The sequence below is a fragment of the Sphaerodactylus townsendi genome, linkage group LG07, assembly GCF_021028975.2.
Source record: "Sphaerodactylus townsendi isolate TG3544 linkage group LG07, MPM_Stown_v2.3, whole genome shotgun sequence".
Lineage (NCBI taxonomy): Eukaryota > Metazoa > Chordata > Lepidosauria > Squamata > Sphaerodactylidae > Sphaerodactylus > Sphaerodactylus townsendi.
The window spans coordinates 114,109,277-114,127,917 of NC_059431.1; the positions used below are offsets into that span (position 1 = coordinate 114,109,277).

General features: G+C 49.9%; 1 protein-coding gene across 1 annotated transcript in view; it reads left to right on the plus strand.

Annotated features, from left to right (window-relative positions):
- Positions 1–1,324: 1,324 nt before the first annotated feature.
- The window catches only part of LOC125436688 (protein mab-21-like 3), an 18,024-nt gene continuing 707 nt past the window's right edge, over positions 1,325–18,641 (plus strand). The window contains 4 exon segments of the mRNA XM_048503905.1: positions 1,325–1,370; positions 2,643–2,824; positions 3,438–3,551; positions 3,554–3,658. Of these exon segments, the coding sequence (XP_048359862.1) occupies positions 1,367–1,370; positions 2,643–2,824; positions 3,438–3,551; positions 3,554–3,658 (405 nt within the window). The 5' untranslated portion in view covers positions 1,325–1,366.

The window sequence follows — 18,641 nt, forward strand, 5'->3', positions numbered from 1 at the left end:
ATATTAGGACTGTGTTCACCAGCGAGTGGATTTCTGTGTCTGATTTCCTGTTACAGCAAATTTTGACGGTATTTTTTTCTGAGTCTTTGTTCATTTGATATTCCAACTTTGTGTTCTTTAAAATTACTGTTAATGGGATCATGGCGATGATAAACATAATGGCCTGCTCTTGAGCAGCTAAAACTAGTGGTTGTTGTTGTTATTATTTGTTGTTGTTACTGTTACTGTTATTATTGTTTGAGGTGCCCTTCCCTACTACCTTACCACATCGCATATTAAAATATGAGGAGAGGAAGGACACAGAAAAACTAAGGAAATCTGGAAAAAAGATTTTACGATCTTTCGGTTTTTATTGGATATGCGACGTTTTGAAGTCCATAAGAAACTGGCAGGACCGTTTCTGGAATGATGTCTCTCTGTCTCTGAAGGTGGTACATCAGGGAAAGAGCGGGGAGTTAAATTGGCCCTCTGAAAACCTTTAGATGGCCCCTGATTTGGGGTTGCTGGATCTCCGAGGCAGAGGTGGGATCCAGCAGGTTCTCTGAGTTCCCGAGAGTGGGTTACTAATTATTTTGTGTGTGTGCCGAGAAGGGGGTTTACTAATTGGTGATTTTTGCCACGTGGTTTTGCCTTCATTGCGCCCCTCCTCTCAGCAGTAGCGGCAGAACTGGAGCAGATCTAGCAGGAGGTGCACCCGCGGTGTCGCTTGTGGCAGCCTCGCGCCTGCGTGCATTCGTTTCCCGCCCAAGGGACTTCGCTGGCGCGGTGGCTGCATCTTTAACCACAGCCCGCGCCAGAGGAATGCCCCGCCCCCAGAATTGCCTGGCCACTCCCCATGGAGTGCCCTGCCCAGCCCCATTTGGTGGCTACGCCACTGTTTGAATCCACCACCATGGGAGACCTGTTACTAACAATTTTGGATCGCCACCACTGACCTCAGTGCCTGTATATAAGAATCTGCCTGAGCTGCTTCTGTCGCTTCCTCCAGAAATAATCTTCCTTTTACCTCTTCATTTTGCAAGTTGTTTTAGCTTTTTTCCTGTTCTGCTGCTTCCTTTCCGCTTGGGTCTTAAGCGCCCAACCAGTTCGCAATCACCATCCCGTTGGTTGGCTTAACGGCGGGTACAAACAACGCGTAAGTCGCGGCACTGGGCGTTACTACACTTTACTTGCGGAGCAAAACTCCTGTCTCCTGTCAGGGACCCCGAGGGAGCTGCAGCAGTGGCTGGAGAGTGGAGCAGTTTCCACCAGCCTCCCACTTTGGCATAGAGAACAGGCGTGAACATTGAGGCGACCTGCGTTGCCTGCCAGAGTCCTTGCTGTCTTCGAGATCTTGTGGAGAAATCAATCCCGCGGTTGCACTCTCATGGGTGAGGTCCAGCGCTGGAAGAACCACAGCAGCAAAATTTACTAGCAAATCTTTCCTCACCGCCAAAATGGCTTTTGGCCTCCCTCTGTGGCTCTCGGGACTGTTCCCCACTCAGTTTTAATATTAGGTGTGGAGAATGCCAGGAATTGAGAATTGTACACTCACGCTGAGGAAGCTGGTGTGTTGAAAGAATCATGGAATCATAGAGTTGGCAGGAACAATACAAACCATCCTAGTCCACAGGTGTGGCAAACTTGCGCCCCTCAAGATGTTATGGACTACAGTTCCCATCATCCCCTGCCAGTATCATGCTGGCAGGGGATGATGGGAACTGTAGTCCATAACATCTGGAGGGCCGTGAGTTTGACACCTATGATCTAGTCCAACTCTTTGCTCAATGCAGGATCAGCCTACAGCAGGGGTGTCCAACTCTAGCCCTCCAGATATTCATGGACTACAATTCCCATTCCATTCATGGACTATGATTCCCATCAGTCCTGTCAGCATAATGGTTGAGGGGATTCATAAGGGCCCTCCAGATGTTCATGGACTATGATTCCCATCAGCCCCTGTAAGCATGATTCTGGCAGGGGCTGATGGGATTGTATTCCATGTAGTCCTATGTGGCTTGGGATATACCTGAAGGACCACCCAATCCCTTATGAATCCAACCAACCATTACAGTAATCTTTGGGGACCTTTAGGTTCTCCTCCCTACTGAGGAAGAAATTCTGCCTCAAAGGGAATCTACCTTCACTATGGGGCAGAGCACCTGTGTATAATCAGCCCAATTTTCCAAAATCTCTACCCCCAAAATATTGTTTGTCTCTAAAGTGTTGCAGGAGTCAAATCTAGCTCTTTTACATGAAACTTTTATCGTGTATGTTCCGCCACCTTTGTGACTGTGTATGGGCAGAAAGATGGGATACAAATCTTGTTCATAATAACAGTAACCCAGAGCAGCTGTGGCGTAGCGGTTAAGAGTAGGTGTACACTAATCTGGAGGAACCGGGTTTGATTCCCAGCTCTGCCGCCTGAGCTGTGGAGGCTTATCTGGGGAATTCAGATTAGCCTGTGCACTCCCACACATGCCAGCTGGGTGACCTTGGGCTAGTCACAGCTTTTCAGAGCTCTCTCAGCCCCACCTACCTAACAGGGTGTTTGTTGTGAGGGGGGAAGGAAAAGGAGCTTGTAAGCCCCTCTGAGTCTCCTTACAGGAGAGAAAGGGGGGATATAAATCCAACTCTTCTTCTTCTTCTTCTTCTTCCCCCAGACAAAGTCAGTATTGTGGAAGGTTTTGGCTCTGCAGTCCGTGTCACTGTCGAGACCTCTGATTTCCAGGTGGAGGTCGAGCTGGTTCCGACTATCGAGATCCCAACATGTTGGCCTCGGAAAAGCAAATGGCCCCGATGCGTCAGATCTTGGCCTTGCCGAGAGAAAGTGCAGTGTGTTAAGGTACTGGTGGGACTTGGGGACTGTGGGCTCTCCCTCAAAAATCTCTGGCAAAAGGGTGTGGAGAGAGGGAACGACAACAAGAGTTGGAGCCTCGGCGATGAGAGGCCAACAGGTACCTCTAGCCTGAGTGGTCTTTTTGCCATTTGGGTAGGGCTGACCCAGGCGTCCTGCTTTCTGTGGCGGGACAGTTCCCGCCTTGCAAAACAACTTGTCCCGCGCCCTGCGGGTTTTTTTACCCCAAATGTCCGGGTTTTGGAAGGCTGCCATACTGCCTTCTGGGAAGTGAAGAGCAGTCTCGCGGCCAACCTCAGCGCTACGACGCAGGGAGGCACACAACCAACACTTTTGAAGGGCACTGCCGTTTCCCGCACTGTTTCTAAAACAACATTTTAAAAAAATATCTATTGCCAATCAGATCTCCCAAAGGCTTGCTGAATTAAACCTCTCCTAGCCCCACCCACTTTCTGAAAACACTTAATGGGCACCAAGGAAGGTGTTGACGGGTGCCAGGAGGGTATTGGAGACCCCTAGCATGCATTCTGGCATCTGGGTATCCTGGTCCTTCTGCAAACCTCCTGCTTTCCTCCCCTCTTTGTACTTCCTTCACCCACAGTCTTTTGGCTTTGACCTCTGGGCCTCTTCCAACTACCACTGGCAGCAGAGCTTCTCCCGAGCTGAGCAAAGCGATGATGCAGGGCTCGGCGAGGGGCGGCGGTGAGGGTGCCGCCCGGGAGGTGCTTTCCAGGTGTCATGCGGCAGATGAAAGAAAGGATGTTTAGTGCGCGTGCAGCAGGGAGCAAGCCAGTCCCAGTCCTCACGTCCTTTCACCTGCAGGTAGGGGTGACTTTGCTAATCTGGCGCATTCCAGGATTTTTCACAGAAGCAAAAATATGTTTGTGTGTGTGGGGGTGTGTGTGTGTGTGTGTCTGCTGCTGACCTGCTTTCACATCTTTCCCCAGTCTGCTTATGGGTCTTTTCACTGCACAGACTCTCCTTTCCCAGGGGCACTGGGCGATGCATGCCTTGGCCCGGTCTCAGTTCTGCTGCTGCATACCACCAACATGCTCTTCCTTTGGGGGAGGGCGGTCTAGAACTCTAATAAATAAATAGCAGTGTTGAATGTTGGGCAATGTGAAGAGCTAGGAGGGCCAGAGGCGTAGCTGGGCCATACTGTGCCCTGTGCGTAATCTGTGTTTTCCGCCCCCGCCCCCCCCCCCCCTTCCATGGCACCTTGCCCCCCTGTGCCCCCCCTCCCCACACTTACCTTAGTTCAGCCTGGAAAAGTGGCCTGTTCACTTCAGGCTGAAAACGGCCTGGTGGGAACTTCACTTTCCATGAGACCTTCAGGCTCGCAAGGGGTGGCGATTTTCTGCCCCCTAGGCGTGCGCCCTGTTCAACAAGCGCGCACAGTGCTCCCTGGTAGCTCCGCCTCTGTGTGGGGCAGAGTGGTAAACTGCTGTACTACAGTCAAAACTCTGCTCACAACCTGAGTTCGATCCCCACGGAAGTTGTTTTCAGGTAGCCGGCTCAAGGTTGACTCAGCCTCCCATCCTTCCGAGGCTGGTAAAGTGAGTCCCCCATCTTGGTGGGGGTAACATGTAGACGACTGGGGAAGGCAGCGGCAAACCACCTCATAAGCAAAGTCTGCCTAATAAATGTTGGGATTTGATGTCACCCCATGGGTCAGTAATGACCTTGGTGATTGCGTAGGAGACGACCTTTACTTTTATGCCCAGCTAGGACAGTGAGTGACAGATCAGGGGCAGGATGCACAGGTGGGCAGTAGAGAAGGTATGTGGGCCAGGGAGTTGGTGGTAGTGGACCCCACCAGAAGTTCTGGGCTCCAGCAGTTGCCCCACCTGAGGATAAACTGCCCCTGGCCCTGACCCATAATCTTGTTTCAGCCTGCCTGTTATCTGGCAAACATTGGGTATCTAAGAACATAAGAACATAAGAACTAGCCTGCTGGGTCAGGCCAGAGTCCATCTAGTCCAGCACTCTGCTACTCGCAGTGGCCCACCAGGTGCCTTTGAGAGCTCACGTGCAGGATGTGAAAGCAATGGCCTTCTGCGGCTGTTGCTCCTGAGCACCTGGTCTGCTAAGGCATTTGCAATCTGAGATCAAGGAGGATCAAGGTTGGTAGCCAGAGATCGACCTCTCCTCCATCAATCTGTCCAAGCCCTTTTTGAAGCTAAAGTGGGGTCTATAGTGGGGTCTAAAAGTCCACTGGGCAACCGGCAGGATAGCAAGATTTGTGTCCAGTAGAAACATGAATACCAACAAGATTGTATGTGATCTTGGCAACAAACCAGATTTCCCAGAGTATAAGCTCCCGGGCAGCCCCAACCAAATGGGAGATGGTGGGCCACGACACCAATGTGGTATCCCTCCCCTGGCCACACCGCCGGCCCACCCCCACTACACTTGGCAGGGCACTGGGACATTGGTTCCACATATGACACCATGTTCCAGTACTGGGGAGGCTGCCGCAGCTGTATGATGGAGGAATCACCCCTCCACTAGGGTAAGTGCCCTGGGAAGGGCAGATCCTCTAGAAGTGTATTGGGGAAATGGCGCCCAGGGTCAACACCTGCTCCGGGAGCCCCACCACGGCAACTTTGCAAGTGTCTGAGGGATGCCTGGAAGGCCTGCGGCAGGCTGCTGGCCCCCCACCTCCATCTGAGGCCGGTGACAGGCCGGCAGCCTGCCACGAGCCCACTGATGTGCCCAGAGACGTAGCTCCAAGGGGGCAGGGGGGCTGCGATGCCTGCACAGGCGCGGCGTGCCTGTGGGGGGCGTGGCAGAGGGGCGGGAGCTGGGCAGAGGGTGCTTTCCCCCCTTGCTACACCTCTGGATGTACCCCCACACTCAAGGAACACCCAGCAGGCCCATGGCAGGCTTTGGTGTGTTGGGGGCGATTTTGTACCTCCCCATGTGACCTGATGGGTGGTGCCCTCTGTCCCTCTGGCAGGTACGCCCCTGGCAGCTGTGCTCCCACAGGCGAATTTGCCCCCTCCCCCAGATGGGACTCTTGAACTCTTGAAAGCTTATTCCCTGGAATGCCATGTTAGTCTTTAAGGTGCTTATTTTGCCCATCAGGTTACAGCTGACTTACAGCGACCCTGCAGGCTTTTCAAAATAAGAGACATTCAGAAGAGGTTTGCCCTTTCCTGCCTTCACGTCACAACCCTGGTATTCCTTGGAGATTTGCCCTCCAAGTACCAACCAGGGTTAGGGCTGAGAGTGTGTGACCGGCCCATGGTCACCCAGCAAGCCGCAAGCGGGGATTTGACTTGGGTTTCCCTGGTCCAAGTTCATCCAGCTGTCCGGGCCCTGCGGGACCTTGGTGAGTTCCGCAGGGCCTGTAAGACTGAGTTGTTCCGCCGAGACCTTTGGAGTGTCCGAGTCGGCTTCAAAAATGAAATAAGCGCCCTCCCGCTTACATACTTGATTTACCATCGCCATGCCACCCTCTGAGAAGGGAAGAAATCCCGGCCCGTCCACAATGTCTTAGGGAGGCCTCCTAGAATTAAGTGGGTTTCGGGATGCCCGATATTTTTTTGTACTAACCGCTGCTTTTTTAAATGGATTTTATTGGTTTTAAGTAATTGCACTTTTCTGATTGTAATGATAAATTGTCATATATATGGATATTGTTGTGCACCGCATAGAGCCCTTCGGGGATGGGAGGCGGTCTAAATCAAATCAATAAATAAATAAATAAATAAATAAATAAATAAATAAATAAATCAACGTAACCACTACCCCACACTGCCTCTTGGGAGATAAATCCTGTAAATCACAGGTGTCAAACTTGCAGCCCTCCAGATGTTGTGGACTACAGTTCCCATCATCCCCTGCCACAGCATGATGCTGGCAGGGGATGAAATAAGGAACTGTAGTCCTGTATATCTGGAGAAGCAGTTATTTGAAACACCTATACTATAAATCAAACAAAACCAACCAAACTGTGGCCTTTTGCAGATGGTTCTTTTCTGGACTTGTGAGAGAAGTACCCCGCATCAGGGACTGGTGCTGTTTGCATAAAAGCCTTCCTGGAGAGCATCGGTCAGGAGCTACCACAAATGTGTGAAAGCCAGCATTTCCCTGAAACACTTCTTCCTCAAAGACACCAACCTGCTGAAATGAGTCGCCAATCCCAAGCGACACTTGGACACAGTGGTAGTAGCGAAGTTGGCCCTCGTTTCTGGAAAACCCTATCCTTCCCCAAAACTGAGAGAGGGAGGGCTGGCCAGGCTCCAGCTTGTACCGATCTTCGCCGAGTTGAGATGGCGAGGAGGGGCAGGAAGCGGGATACTGAGAAGTTAGGCCTGCGAGGCGCCTTCGCCTCCCTGGGATTAAGTTGGCCCGATTCCCCTCTTGTCTCTCCAGGAAATACATTTTTGGACAATTCACGCATTGAGCGGACGGCTGCCCTTCCGCTGCTCCACGCAGGTCTGCTGCAGAATTGCCCAACATTGATTTCCAGCTCCATTAGGTCAGTGGCTGGCCGAGACCTATGGCACTCAGGAGCCCTCTCTCTGTGGGCACGATGCAAACAGAGTTCCCCCCCCACATCTAGAGCTGGCCTGGGCGGCTGGGCTCCGATTGTAAGCATTAGCATTAAACTTCCAGACCTAGTTTTTTGTGGAAGCTTAGTGTAGGTAACCCTGTTAAAAGCTGTTTAAACCCCACTGATTTTCATCACGAGAAGAACTTCAAAACAGCGATCCTTTACCTGGGAGTAAAGAACTTGAAGTTTTGGCTGGCAATGGGGCTTGCTTCTGAGTAAACCCTCTCTAGGCTCGAGGATTCACCCATTGGAAGAGTTGCATGGTTGTTATTCGGCAAAGAGCCACCTCAACTTCCACCAAGCTTACTCCCAAGTAATGTGTACCGGAGCCAACCAGTTTTTCTAGAAAACTAAAACTACTCAGGATTCAGGTTAAATTGCTGTGTTGGCACTTTGGCGATAAATAAGAGGTGGATTTTTTGGGTTTGCAGTTTGGGCACTTTCGGTCTCAAAAAAGGTTTCGCCACCACTGCTTTAAAATGTTTGTTGGGATGGTTTGCCATGGCCTTCCTCGAGTCATTTATCCTTTACCCCCCCAACCAAGCTAGGCACTTTCTGGTTTCATCAGAAGGATGAAGGATGAGTTGGCTCCCTGAAACTGAATTCTGTCGGGATCCGAACTCCAGATGCGTGGAGCTGAGACTTTGACTGCAGGTCACCACTCCGCATACATGGGGCTCAAGGGCAGCTATGTAAACTGCAGGATGAATGTGCACATCTTGCACTTCTTCAGGGGAGTCTGGCGATCTGGCGTGTTCAACACTAACACCAAAGTAGAAGAAAAAGAAGAAGAGTTTGGATTTATATCCCCCCTTCCTCTCCTGCAGGAGACTCAAAACGGGCTGACAATCTCCTTTCCACTTCCCTCACACCCTGGCAGGAAATGAGGTGGGTCAGAGCCTGAAGGCAAAGCTCTGAAGAACTGTGACTAGCCCAAAGGTCACCCAGCTGGCATGTGTGGGAGTGCACAGACTAATTTGAATTCCCAGATTAGCCTCCACGAAAGCTCAGGGTGGCAGAGCAGGGAATCCAAGCCAGTACTGAGAGGGAGAAGAGGGAGGCAGGAAGGCTGTTTCTAGCCTTGCTGTAGAAAGTTTTTGAATAACCGGGCAGCTTCAACACCAGAGGATTTCCCCATTTCAGCTAGCTACCCAACTGGGTGTGTGGATTTTTTCAATGTTTTCACATGATGTCATCCTTTCTTTGTGCTCAGACTGTTCCTTCCACCACCATCATCATCATCATCATCATCTTCTTCTTCTTCTTCTTCTTCTTCTTCTTCTTCTTCTTCTTCTTCTTCTTCTTCTTCTTCTTCTTCTTCTTCTTCTTCTTCTTCTTCTTCTTCTTCTTCTTCTTCTTCTTCTTCTTCACCACCACCACCACCACCACCACCACCACTGCACTGTTTCATTTATTGGCTGACCATAGGTCTGCCAGTAGAAATTGACTACCAGAATAGAATATTTTAGAACCAAGGGGAGGGAACCATTGGAGAGAATCTGAAGAAATACAAAGCACCCGTTTAACATTGTAAAGGTAGTAGAATTATTCCCCATCCAGTGTTACCCAGTGTTCATAAGCGTTTTTTCTTTTTAAGTTCGACCTGCACTTTAGAGAGTGGGGAGGAAGATGGTCAAAAAAGTATTTGTAAATGAAGTAAAAAAGATTTTTTAAAGGTATTATGCTATTTCTGTACAGCATTAACCATGTTCCTCAAAATAAAAAAAATACGTCTGAAGGGTCATGTGAGAACACGGCTGGGGTGGCATCAGTGTGCCTCAAGCGTGAATGGGAAATCACAGCTACCAATAGAGAGAAAACCCACTGCGAATGGAGTGAAATTCCATACACTGTTGGGAATTTCCATTGCATGGGTGATTTCACACAGAAGAACTGATGTGCAACAGGTATATTTAGAATATATAATCCTGTCAAGCAGAGTAAGGAGCAGAAATGTGGATTGTGCGGCACGTCAAATAAGAATAGCTATCTTTCAAAAGACCAGCCGGTTTTCCTCAGAAGCTGATAAACATAAAGAAGGAGAGTTTGGATTTATATCCCCCCTTTCTCTCCTGTAGGAGACTCAAAGGGGCTTACAATCTCCTTGCCCTTCCCCCCTCACAACAAACACCCTGTGAGGTGGGCGGGGCTGAGAGAGCTCCGGAGCTGTGACTAGCCCAAGGTCACCCAGCTGGCGTGTGTGGGGGTGTACAGGCTAATCTGAATTCCCCAGATAAGCCTCCACAGCTCAGGCGGCAGAGCTGGGAATCAAAACCGGTTCCTCCAGATTAGATACACGAGCTCTTAACAACCTCCTACGCCACTTTACTTTAACCAAGAGAGAACTTTACTTTAACCAAGAGAGAAAAGTAAACTATATATATCTCAACAAAGTATCACATATACATCGTTACATTCACGGCTCATCGCTTGTTACGGTTTTGGTTGTGATAGTAAGCTTATACAGTGTCTTAGTCAAAGGCAATTTCACATACCAAAATTGGTTAGCGAGGTACACAGAGAACATCTTTCAGTCAGTCAGGGGAGCAGAAGAAAAAAAATTACCAGCGGTTTCGAAGCTGTATCATCTTTAGAGATGTTAGGTAGTGAGAGTATCCCAGCATTCCTTGCTGCTGCTGCTGCTGCTGCTGCTGCTGCTGCTGCTGCTGCTGCTGCTACTGCTGCTGCATGTTAGCAAGGCTGAAAATTCCAACAAGAACAGCAGCAACCAGACTACTACAGAAAATCACCTGATGTCATGGGTCAACCTGGAAACACCTCTTCCTCATCATGAGGGAGGTGTCCAGCAGAAGCTGACCCACAACCAGAAAGGTGGGATCAGCAGGTTCTCACAGGTTCCCGAGTAGGTTACTAATTATTGGTGTGTTGTGCCAAAGGGGGCTACTAATTGGTGATTTTGCCACGCGTGATTTTGCGGATTAGATTCGCCCCTCCTCTCAGCAGTAGTGCACAGAACTTGAAGCAGTCTAGTAGGAGGTGCACCGGCATGCGTGGCAGCCTGCGCCTGCGTGCATTCATTTCCTGCCCAAGGACCGGCGCAGTGGCTGCGTCCTTGCCATAGCCCCGCCCAGGAATGCCCGCCCCAGAATGCCTGGCCATGCCCCGTCATGCCACACCCCCACCCAGCCCATTGGCGCTACACCACAGTTTGAATCCCACCACCATGGGAACCTGTTACTAAAATTTTTGGATCCCACCACTGCCCACAACATCTGGTATGGAAGTAGCCTTCGTTCCAGTTATCCAGAAGCGCGGCTTGTCGGCATGAACCGATGAGCTCCATGAAACATGAAAGCATCTTTTAATTTCCCACTCTCTGCTATTGTTGTCTGCCTTCTCATCATACTAAAAATCATCCTTTGAAAAAAAATGAGACAAGGCACTGATACTATGTAACCACCTTGACCCGGATGGCTCAGGCTAGCCAGATATTGTCAGGTCTCAGAAGCTAAGTAGGGTCAGTCCTGCATAATATTTGGATGGGAGGCCAAGAAGATGGCTGAAACACAGAGGCCAGTAACGGCAAACCGCTTCTTTTTATTTACTTTTATTTTACCGCATTTATACTCCTTCCCCCTTGCCTTGAAAAGCAGACCCAATTAGTAACCCTCTCTCGGCACACACAAATACTTAATAACCCACTCTCGGGAACTGGTGAGAACCTGCTGGATCCCACCTCTGGTGACAACCATTGGAAAGGAACCATGGTTCAGTGGTAGAGTACCAACTTTAAACATGTGTGAGGACCTTTGTTCCAATCACTGGCATCTCGGTTAAAGAAAAAAGGACCCGAGGTAGCATGTGATATAGAAGATCTCTCCCTGAGGCCAGGAAGAGGTACTGCCAGTCTGGGTAGACAACGGCAGGAGTTTTTTGATGGATCAGGAGTCCAGTGCAGTATAAGGGCTTTTCCCACTACAGAAGAAGGGAGCTAAGGCTCGACTCGGTTCCCTTCAGTGGAGGGTGATTCCAGGCTGTCCCCACAGCAACTGGGGTTGGCCCCTGGAACCGGAAAAGCTAAGTGGGCAGGATCATCTTAATTTGTTTCTATTTCCTCGATCGTGATTGGTGCTTGTGTTACGGTGGGAAACGGGAGTGCTCTTTTTTTTACAGTTTTTACAGTTTACAGTTTACAGTTACATGTGCTTTTGGCTCACATGCGACTCTCCTCTCGTTTCTGCACATGCCACAAAAAGCTGCTTTGTGATTGGTTGAGCGGATGAGGTGTCGCGTTTCGATAAGCTTCCCCACTTGAGAAGCTCCTGAAGCGGTATCGAATCTTGTTCCGGCAGAAAAGTGTAGTTCATACCCTTGTTGCAGTTCTGAGGGGGGGGGGGGGGGGGCTGAGACAAAACAATGTTGGGCTCGGGGGCGGGGGGGATTCACTGAGGCGAACCTAGGTAGAAACCTGTTCAACTCTGTCAGTGAAGAAAGCCCCTATGATCTCAAGAATCCATTTTCTCTGCGGAACTGATCTCTGTAGTCTGAAGATTACTTGCAAATCTGGAACAGCTTCAGGCATCACCTGGAAGCTGGCAGCCCTTGTCTCAGGATGCAGTAGTTTCAGTGGCAGAACCACCCTTTCTCCTCCCTGTGGCAGCCCTGATCTAAATTGGGGTTGACTGCTCACATTATTGGTTTGGAAAAGGAGGCGGAATCCAGCCATTTTGACCCTCAATGCTCTGAAGGGTGGTGTCATGCCTACATTTCACCAGATGGTGGCAGTCTCTCTACGCAGAAGGATTTGGTCCTGCTGGGTGGATGGGACTGAAAGAGCTTTCAAATATGAAGGTGTTCTTCAAAGGGGGAATGGGAGCTATGTGCTGAAAGGAAAATATGCAGAGGATCCCAGAAGGAAAAGGGCCCACAGGCATCTCTGAGGGTGCTCACAGAGGGGTAGGTCAGCCTTGACCTGACAAGAGGTGCGATGTGTGTGTGTGTTTACCGCAAAATTCCATCAGCACCTTATCCTAACATATTCCCTAAGCCGGCATACCCTAAGGGATGGAATATTGTGACGACTCGCTTCCAACCAATAGGCATGCAGAACTCACTGAGTTCTGCACGCCAATTGGTGGAAAGTGCATCCCTCACCAGGCCCCACATGCCTTCCCCCCCCCCCAACCCAGGAGCAAGGTGGGGCTGGCAGGACAGCAGCTGGAAGCCATGCTCCCCACCTGGCCTGGAGGAGTCTCCCCATTCCTCCACCTGCCCTCCCCAGGTCCCAAACCCAAGCCAAGCCTGGCAGGGGGTAGGCGCCAAGCCGCCCACTCGCTGAACCTGGCAGCAGTGTCCCCAGTCCACACCCCTGCCCTCCCCCGACCCCAAACCCAAGTGAGGCCCTGCAGAGCAGAGGCAGCAAGCCACCCTCCCCACTGGGCCCAGCAGAAGCCTCCCCCTCCCCCCTCCCAGCTACTGCTGGTCTTTTTCCGAGTTCAAATCGAGGTGCTGATCATGACTCTTAAAGACTTTCATGACCTGGGACTCACATAGTCAAAATACTGGCTCCTTACATGTAACCACCTCCACCCAGAGGTGGGATCCAGCAGGTTCTCACAGTTTCCCGAGAGTAGGTTACTAATTAGTTGTGTGTTGCGGAGGGGTTACTAATTGGTGATTTTGCCACTTGCGATGATTTTTGCCTTAGTTACACCTCCTCCTGCTCCTTAGCGGTAAAGCGCCACAGAACTCTGAAGCAGTCTAGCAGGAGGTGCATCAAGGCGTGTGTGGCAGCCTAAGCTTCTGCATGCATCGTCATTTCCTGCCCAAGGACCGGTGCAGCGGCTGCATCCTTGCCACAGCCCCGCCCAGCAATGCCCCACCCCAGAATGCCCGGCCACACCCCCATCGTGCCCCGCCCAGCCCCATTGGCGCTACACCACTGTTTGAATCCCACCACCATGGGAACCTGTTACTAACATTTTTGGATCCCACCACTGCCTCCACCCTGTTACCTCCACCCCTCCACCCCGGCACTTATAACCACCTCCACCCCGGCACAAAGGGGTCAGCAGCTGCCAGTACAGCAGTCAAATCTTCTCACAACCTGAGTTAAATCCTGATGGAGGTCAGTTTCAGGTAACCGGCTCGAGGTTGACTCAGCCTTCCGCCCTTCTGAGGCCTGTAAAATGAGTATCCAGCTTGCTGAGGGTAAAATGTTGGCAAATGGCAAATGGCAAACCACCCTGTAAACAGTCTGCCTAGCACATGTCGTGATGCGACATTATCCCATGGGTCACTAATGACCCAGTTCTTGCATAAGGGATTACCATTACCTTTACTCCTTATATATATATCCCTGTGTCGCCGCTACAGATATCAGGTAACCATCTGTCAGCTATCCCACATATAACATGGCCCGTCTGGCATCGACCGGAGCCTAGTCCTTCTCTCTGGGAACTGGCACTTTGAAGAAGAGAGGGGGCCCCTCCTTGGAGACCTTTAGGTGGCTCTGAAAGGCTTGCCTGTTTGAGGGGGGGGGGTTAACAGTCAGGCTTTTGGGGGGGGATTTGGAGTTTGCCTTTGATTTTTTTTGTGTTTGAACTGAAAATGTTTTTAATTGTGGGATAGAAACGTTTTCATAAGTAAATAGACAGAGGCATTCCTTCATGGTATATGAGCCAGAGGGATGTAGCCATTAAGAGCAGGTGGACTATAATTTGGAGGACCAGATTTTATTCCCCACTCCTCCACATGAGCAGCAGACTCTTATCTGATGAACTGGGTTTGTTTCCCTACTCCTAAGCATGAAGCCTGCTGGGTGACCTTGGGCCAGTCACGGCTCTCTCTGAAAATCTCAGCCTCACCTGCCTCACAAGGTGTAGGTTGTGGGGAGAAGAAGATAAGGTGTTTGCAAGCTGCCCTGAGTCTCCTTATAGGAGAGAAAGTGGGGTATAAATCTGAACTCTTCTTCTCCCCTCTCCAGGCTCTGCCCCCAAACCTCCAGGCGTCACCAACCTGGAGTTAGCAACCTATGACCACCACCCCCAGACCATTTCCCCAACCAAATTTGGAGTCTAGTTGCTTGCCTGGAAGTAAAACCTGTATCCATGAGGGACCTCCCTCTCTCATGACCGGTCGTTCCTAATTGTTTCCCTCACTTGATTGTGAGTGGTTGACAACCATCTGCGTGTCCCTGAGCAAAAAGCTGTTCCTTCAGGCCCACCACCTCCTCAGCACGTGTGTGAGGAGACTTTCGGATATGTCCCAGCCTACCATTTTGACCGGAGTTGCCTCCTTGACGACAGCCGCTCTCTCTGGTCCAGAACAGCCTGTTCACACCAGTTTGCTCTGCTTCTCAGTGAGGCCTTTGTTTGGTACATTCCTCAGCCTGGCTGCCTCAGATGCTCTCCCCTCAAGCAAACCTGTCAAGGAGAGAAACAGAACGTACAAACGCTTTCTCCAGATTAACTAGGTCCTTGATGGTGAACCTTTTAAAGCTCCATGATGTCAAAATTATAAAAATGCTTAACTTTACTCAGTAGCATATCACACACAGACTCGCATCCCGAATGAAAGAGAAACAATACTTTGCATATTAATTTGTTTATTTTATTTTATTTATTTTTAAAAGTACAGTCTAATCATGTGTAAGGCTGCATATTATACAAAGGAACATCAAATAACGACAACAATGAAATACAAGTAGAACAAACTCAGTTGTTGTTGAGTGCTGGTGAATGCTGGCATGTCACCCAAAACGTCGTGGCAGGTCACCTTTGATGGGTGTTTCATAGGTTCACCGTCACTGAGCTGGGTCAAAGATTTTCACACTAAAGAATTGGATTCAATAAAGAGATGGCTCCAGTTTCCTGGCAGGCTCAGAAGGTGTCTGTTGTGGGGAGAGGAGAGGAGAGGAAAGAATTTTGTAGGCACTTTGGGACTCCTTGAAAGGTAGAGGAGAGTGGAGTATAAAAACCAACTCTTATCTTGTGAACTGGATTTGTTTCCCCAATCTTCCACCTGAAGCCTGCTGCGTAACCTTGGACTAGTCACAGTTCTCTCTGAACTCTCTCAGCTTCACCTACCTCACAAGGTGTCTGTGGTGGGGAGTTTGTAAGCCACCTTGAGTCACCTTACAGAAGAGAAAGGTGGGTTATAAATCCAAACTCATCCTCGTCCTCGTCCTCGTCCTCGTCCTCGTCCTCGTCCTCTTCTTCTTCTTCTTCTTCTTCTTCTTCTTCTTCTTCTTCTTCTTCTTCTTCTTCTTCTTCTTCTTCTTCTTCTTCTTCTTCTTCTTCTTCTTCTTCTTCTTCTTCTTCTTCTTCTTCTTCTTCATTTCACAAGCCTCAGCCAATAGCAGGGCACTCCACTAGTGGAGTGACAGTCTCAGGCACACAAGATGAACTCTTGCCACAAAATTAGGTTACCAATCTCCAGGGGGCGGGCTGGAGACCTGCCAGAATTACAAGTTACTTCCAGACGACAAAGCCCAGTTCCTCTGGAGGACGCGGTTACTGTGGAGGGCAGATTCCATAGCATTACCCCGGCTGAAGCCCCTCCTCCAGTGGTGGGATCCAAAAAATTTTGGAACAGGTTCCCATGGTGGTGGGATTCAAACTGTGGCGTAGTGCCAGTGGGGTGGGGCACGACAGGGTTGTGGCCGGGCATTCCGGGGGCGGGGCATTGCTGGGCGGGGCTGTGGCAAGGACGCAGCCACTGCGCCGGTCCTGAGCTGGAACAATGCACGCTGCGCAGGCGTCACTACGTGCACCTCCTGCTAGATCTGTTTCCAGTTCTGGCGCATCATGGAGAGGAGGGCAAACTAAGGCAAAAATCATGTGGCCAAATCACCAATTAGTCACCCCCTCTCGGCACACGCAAATAATGAGTAACCTACTCTCGGGAACCTGTGAGAACCTGCTGGATCCCACCTCTGCCCACCTCTCTGCAAACTCCCACTCCTGAATCTCCAGCACTTTCCCCAGACTGGAGTTGGCAGCTGTCTAACAGCTCAAAGATGGTGAGCCTGGCTTGTGAATTCAGGTACGGTTCAGCAGTAAGAACACTGGAAGTGGTTATTATGCGTTCCAGGTGTGGGGCTCTCCTTTCCCAGGGCTTGGAAGCGAATGAAAGCGGAGCTTCTCTGTGTTGCAGCGGGTGAAGCATCAGGAAACCGTGGAGTGTTGCAAAATAGAAGAGATAAGGATCTGGCGAGCCCGTGCTTAGCCGAGGGTGCCTCTGGAGCTGGTAGAAATGAGAAAGCTGCAGAACGGCAGTCTGAGAAACAGAAATGTCCTTTCCTGTTTCTGAAGGCAGCAGTTAGAGAGTCAGACTGGACGCTACAGTGGCCACAGGTCCCGCCCATGGACACCAACACCCAGAGGTGGGATCCAGCAGGTTCTCACCAGTTCCCGAGAGTGGGTTACTAATTATTTGTGTGTGCCGAGAGGGGGTTACTAATTGGGTCCGCTTTTCCGTTAGAAATTCCATTAGGTCCAAAAATCATAAAATCCCGTTGTTTTCTATGTGGCTGGTTAGCGAAGGTAGAAAACGGGATCATTCTCCCTGTTGGGCTGTTTTAAAAACATGTTTTAGAAATATGGTCAAGTTCCTTGTTTAAGGAAAGTATCCTTCTTTTGATTTCTAGAAACAAAATTAAGTGTTGGAAAGTATTAAGTATTTGACAGGCAGTCAATTAGAGGAGAAGTAGTTGTTTCTGTTGGCAGTAGACGATAGGACTTGCTATAATGAGTTTAAATTATGGACAGAAAGATACCAGCTGAAAATTAGGAACTTTTTTTTTACAGTAAGAGTTTTTTACAGTAACATAGAAATTATTAATGCCCCGCCCCCAGAATGCCCGGCCAGGCCCCATCGTGCCCCGCCCAGCCCCATTGGCGCTACGCCACTGTTTGAATCCCACCACCAAGGGAACCTATTACTAAAATTTTTGGATCCCACCACTGCCAACACCATTTTGGAGACTGATTTGACTGTTTAAAAATCCTGGTAGGGTCTGTGGATGGGAAGGTCTGTTGGGTTAGGGCTGCCAACTCTGGGTTGGGAAATTCTGGGATGTTTGGGGGTGGAGCTTGGAGATGCCAGGCTTTGGGTCTGGCAAGGCAGCCATTTTCTTCAGGTGAACTGATCCCTGACCATTGAAGAGGAGTTGTCGTGGTCTCACCAGTTGTAAAACGTCTAGGCTCTCGAGAAACTGTCTCTGCCTCCAGAAGCTCTGGTTTGGGCAATGTGGGGAGGTTTTTTCCCTTAACCAACTTCAACGGGGTCACGATGCCTCTTCTAGATAAAACCAAGTCACAGTGGGTAGTTCTAGAAATCGCCAGAAACGCTCTGGCTTTACCTGAGAGTTTCAGGCATTGCTAGAACTTTGGATTTTTCCCCCCAGAAGTAACAAAGGGCTTTCCCACACAAATCACCTACAACGTTTCTTAAAATTTTCAATACTCCCCTCTTTACTACAGTGGATGTCCGCACTTGCCCCCTCGAAACGATTACTGGCTGCAGTTACCTGTCCCTCCTTTTTTGTGCTAGATGTAGAATCGATGCTTCAACGCTCCACAGGCTTTTGCAGCAATTCTGTGCACCCCGTATCTGTGGAGCTTCAAAGATGACCCCCCCCAGCAATAAAAAAACAAAAAAATGGTGCAAATAAACAGGTGAGGGGGATAGGCTCCTCTCTGGGGCAACAGCTAGGGACCGGATTACGCCGGTCCTATACCAACTGCACTGGCTGCCTATCGAGTACCAGGTCATGTTTAAAGTTTTGGTATTGACCTTCAAAGCCATTCGCGGCCTTGGCCCTGTTTATCTGAGGGACCGTCTCTCCCTATATCGTCCTTCTAGGACCTACTGGTGATCCCTGGCCCCAAGGCGATCCGGCTGGCCTCTACAAGGGCCAGGGCCTTTACGGCTCTGGCCCCTACCTGGTGGAACAGGCTTCCAGGTGAGATCAGGGCCCTGCGGGACGTACAAAGTTTCCACAGGGCCTGTAAAATGGACCTGTTCCGCCAGGTGTTTGGCCAGCCGGGATGATGTCAACTCCGCCATAAGAACATCTGGCCTCCCGTGGGTATATAAAAGGGGAAGGGAGGGGTTGAAGCCATCTGTAGTCTTGCTATTTTATGTATTATTCTATGTAAATTATATATTAGGATGTTTTAAACTGTTTTATTATTGATGGACACTGCCCTGAGCCTTTGGGGAGGGCGGTAAATAAATAAATAAATAAATAAATAAATAAATAAATAAATAAATAAATAA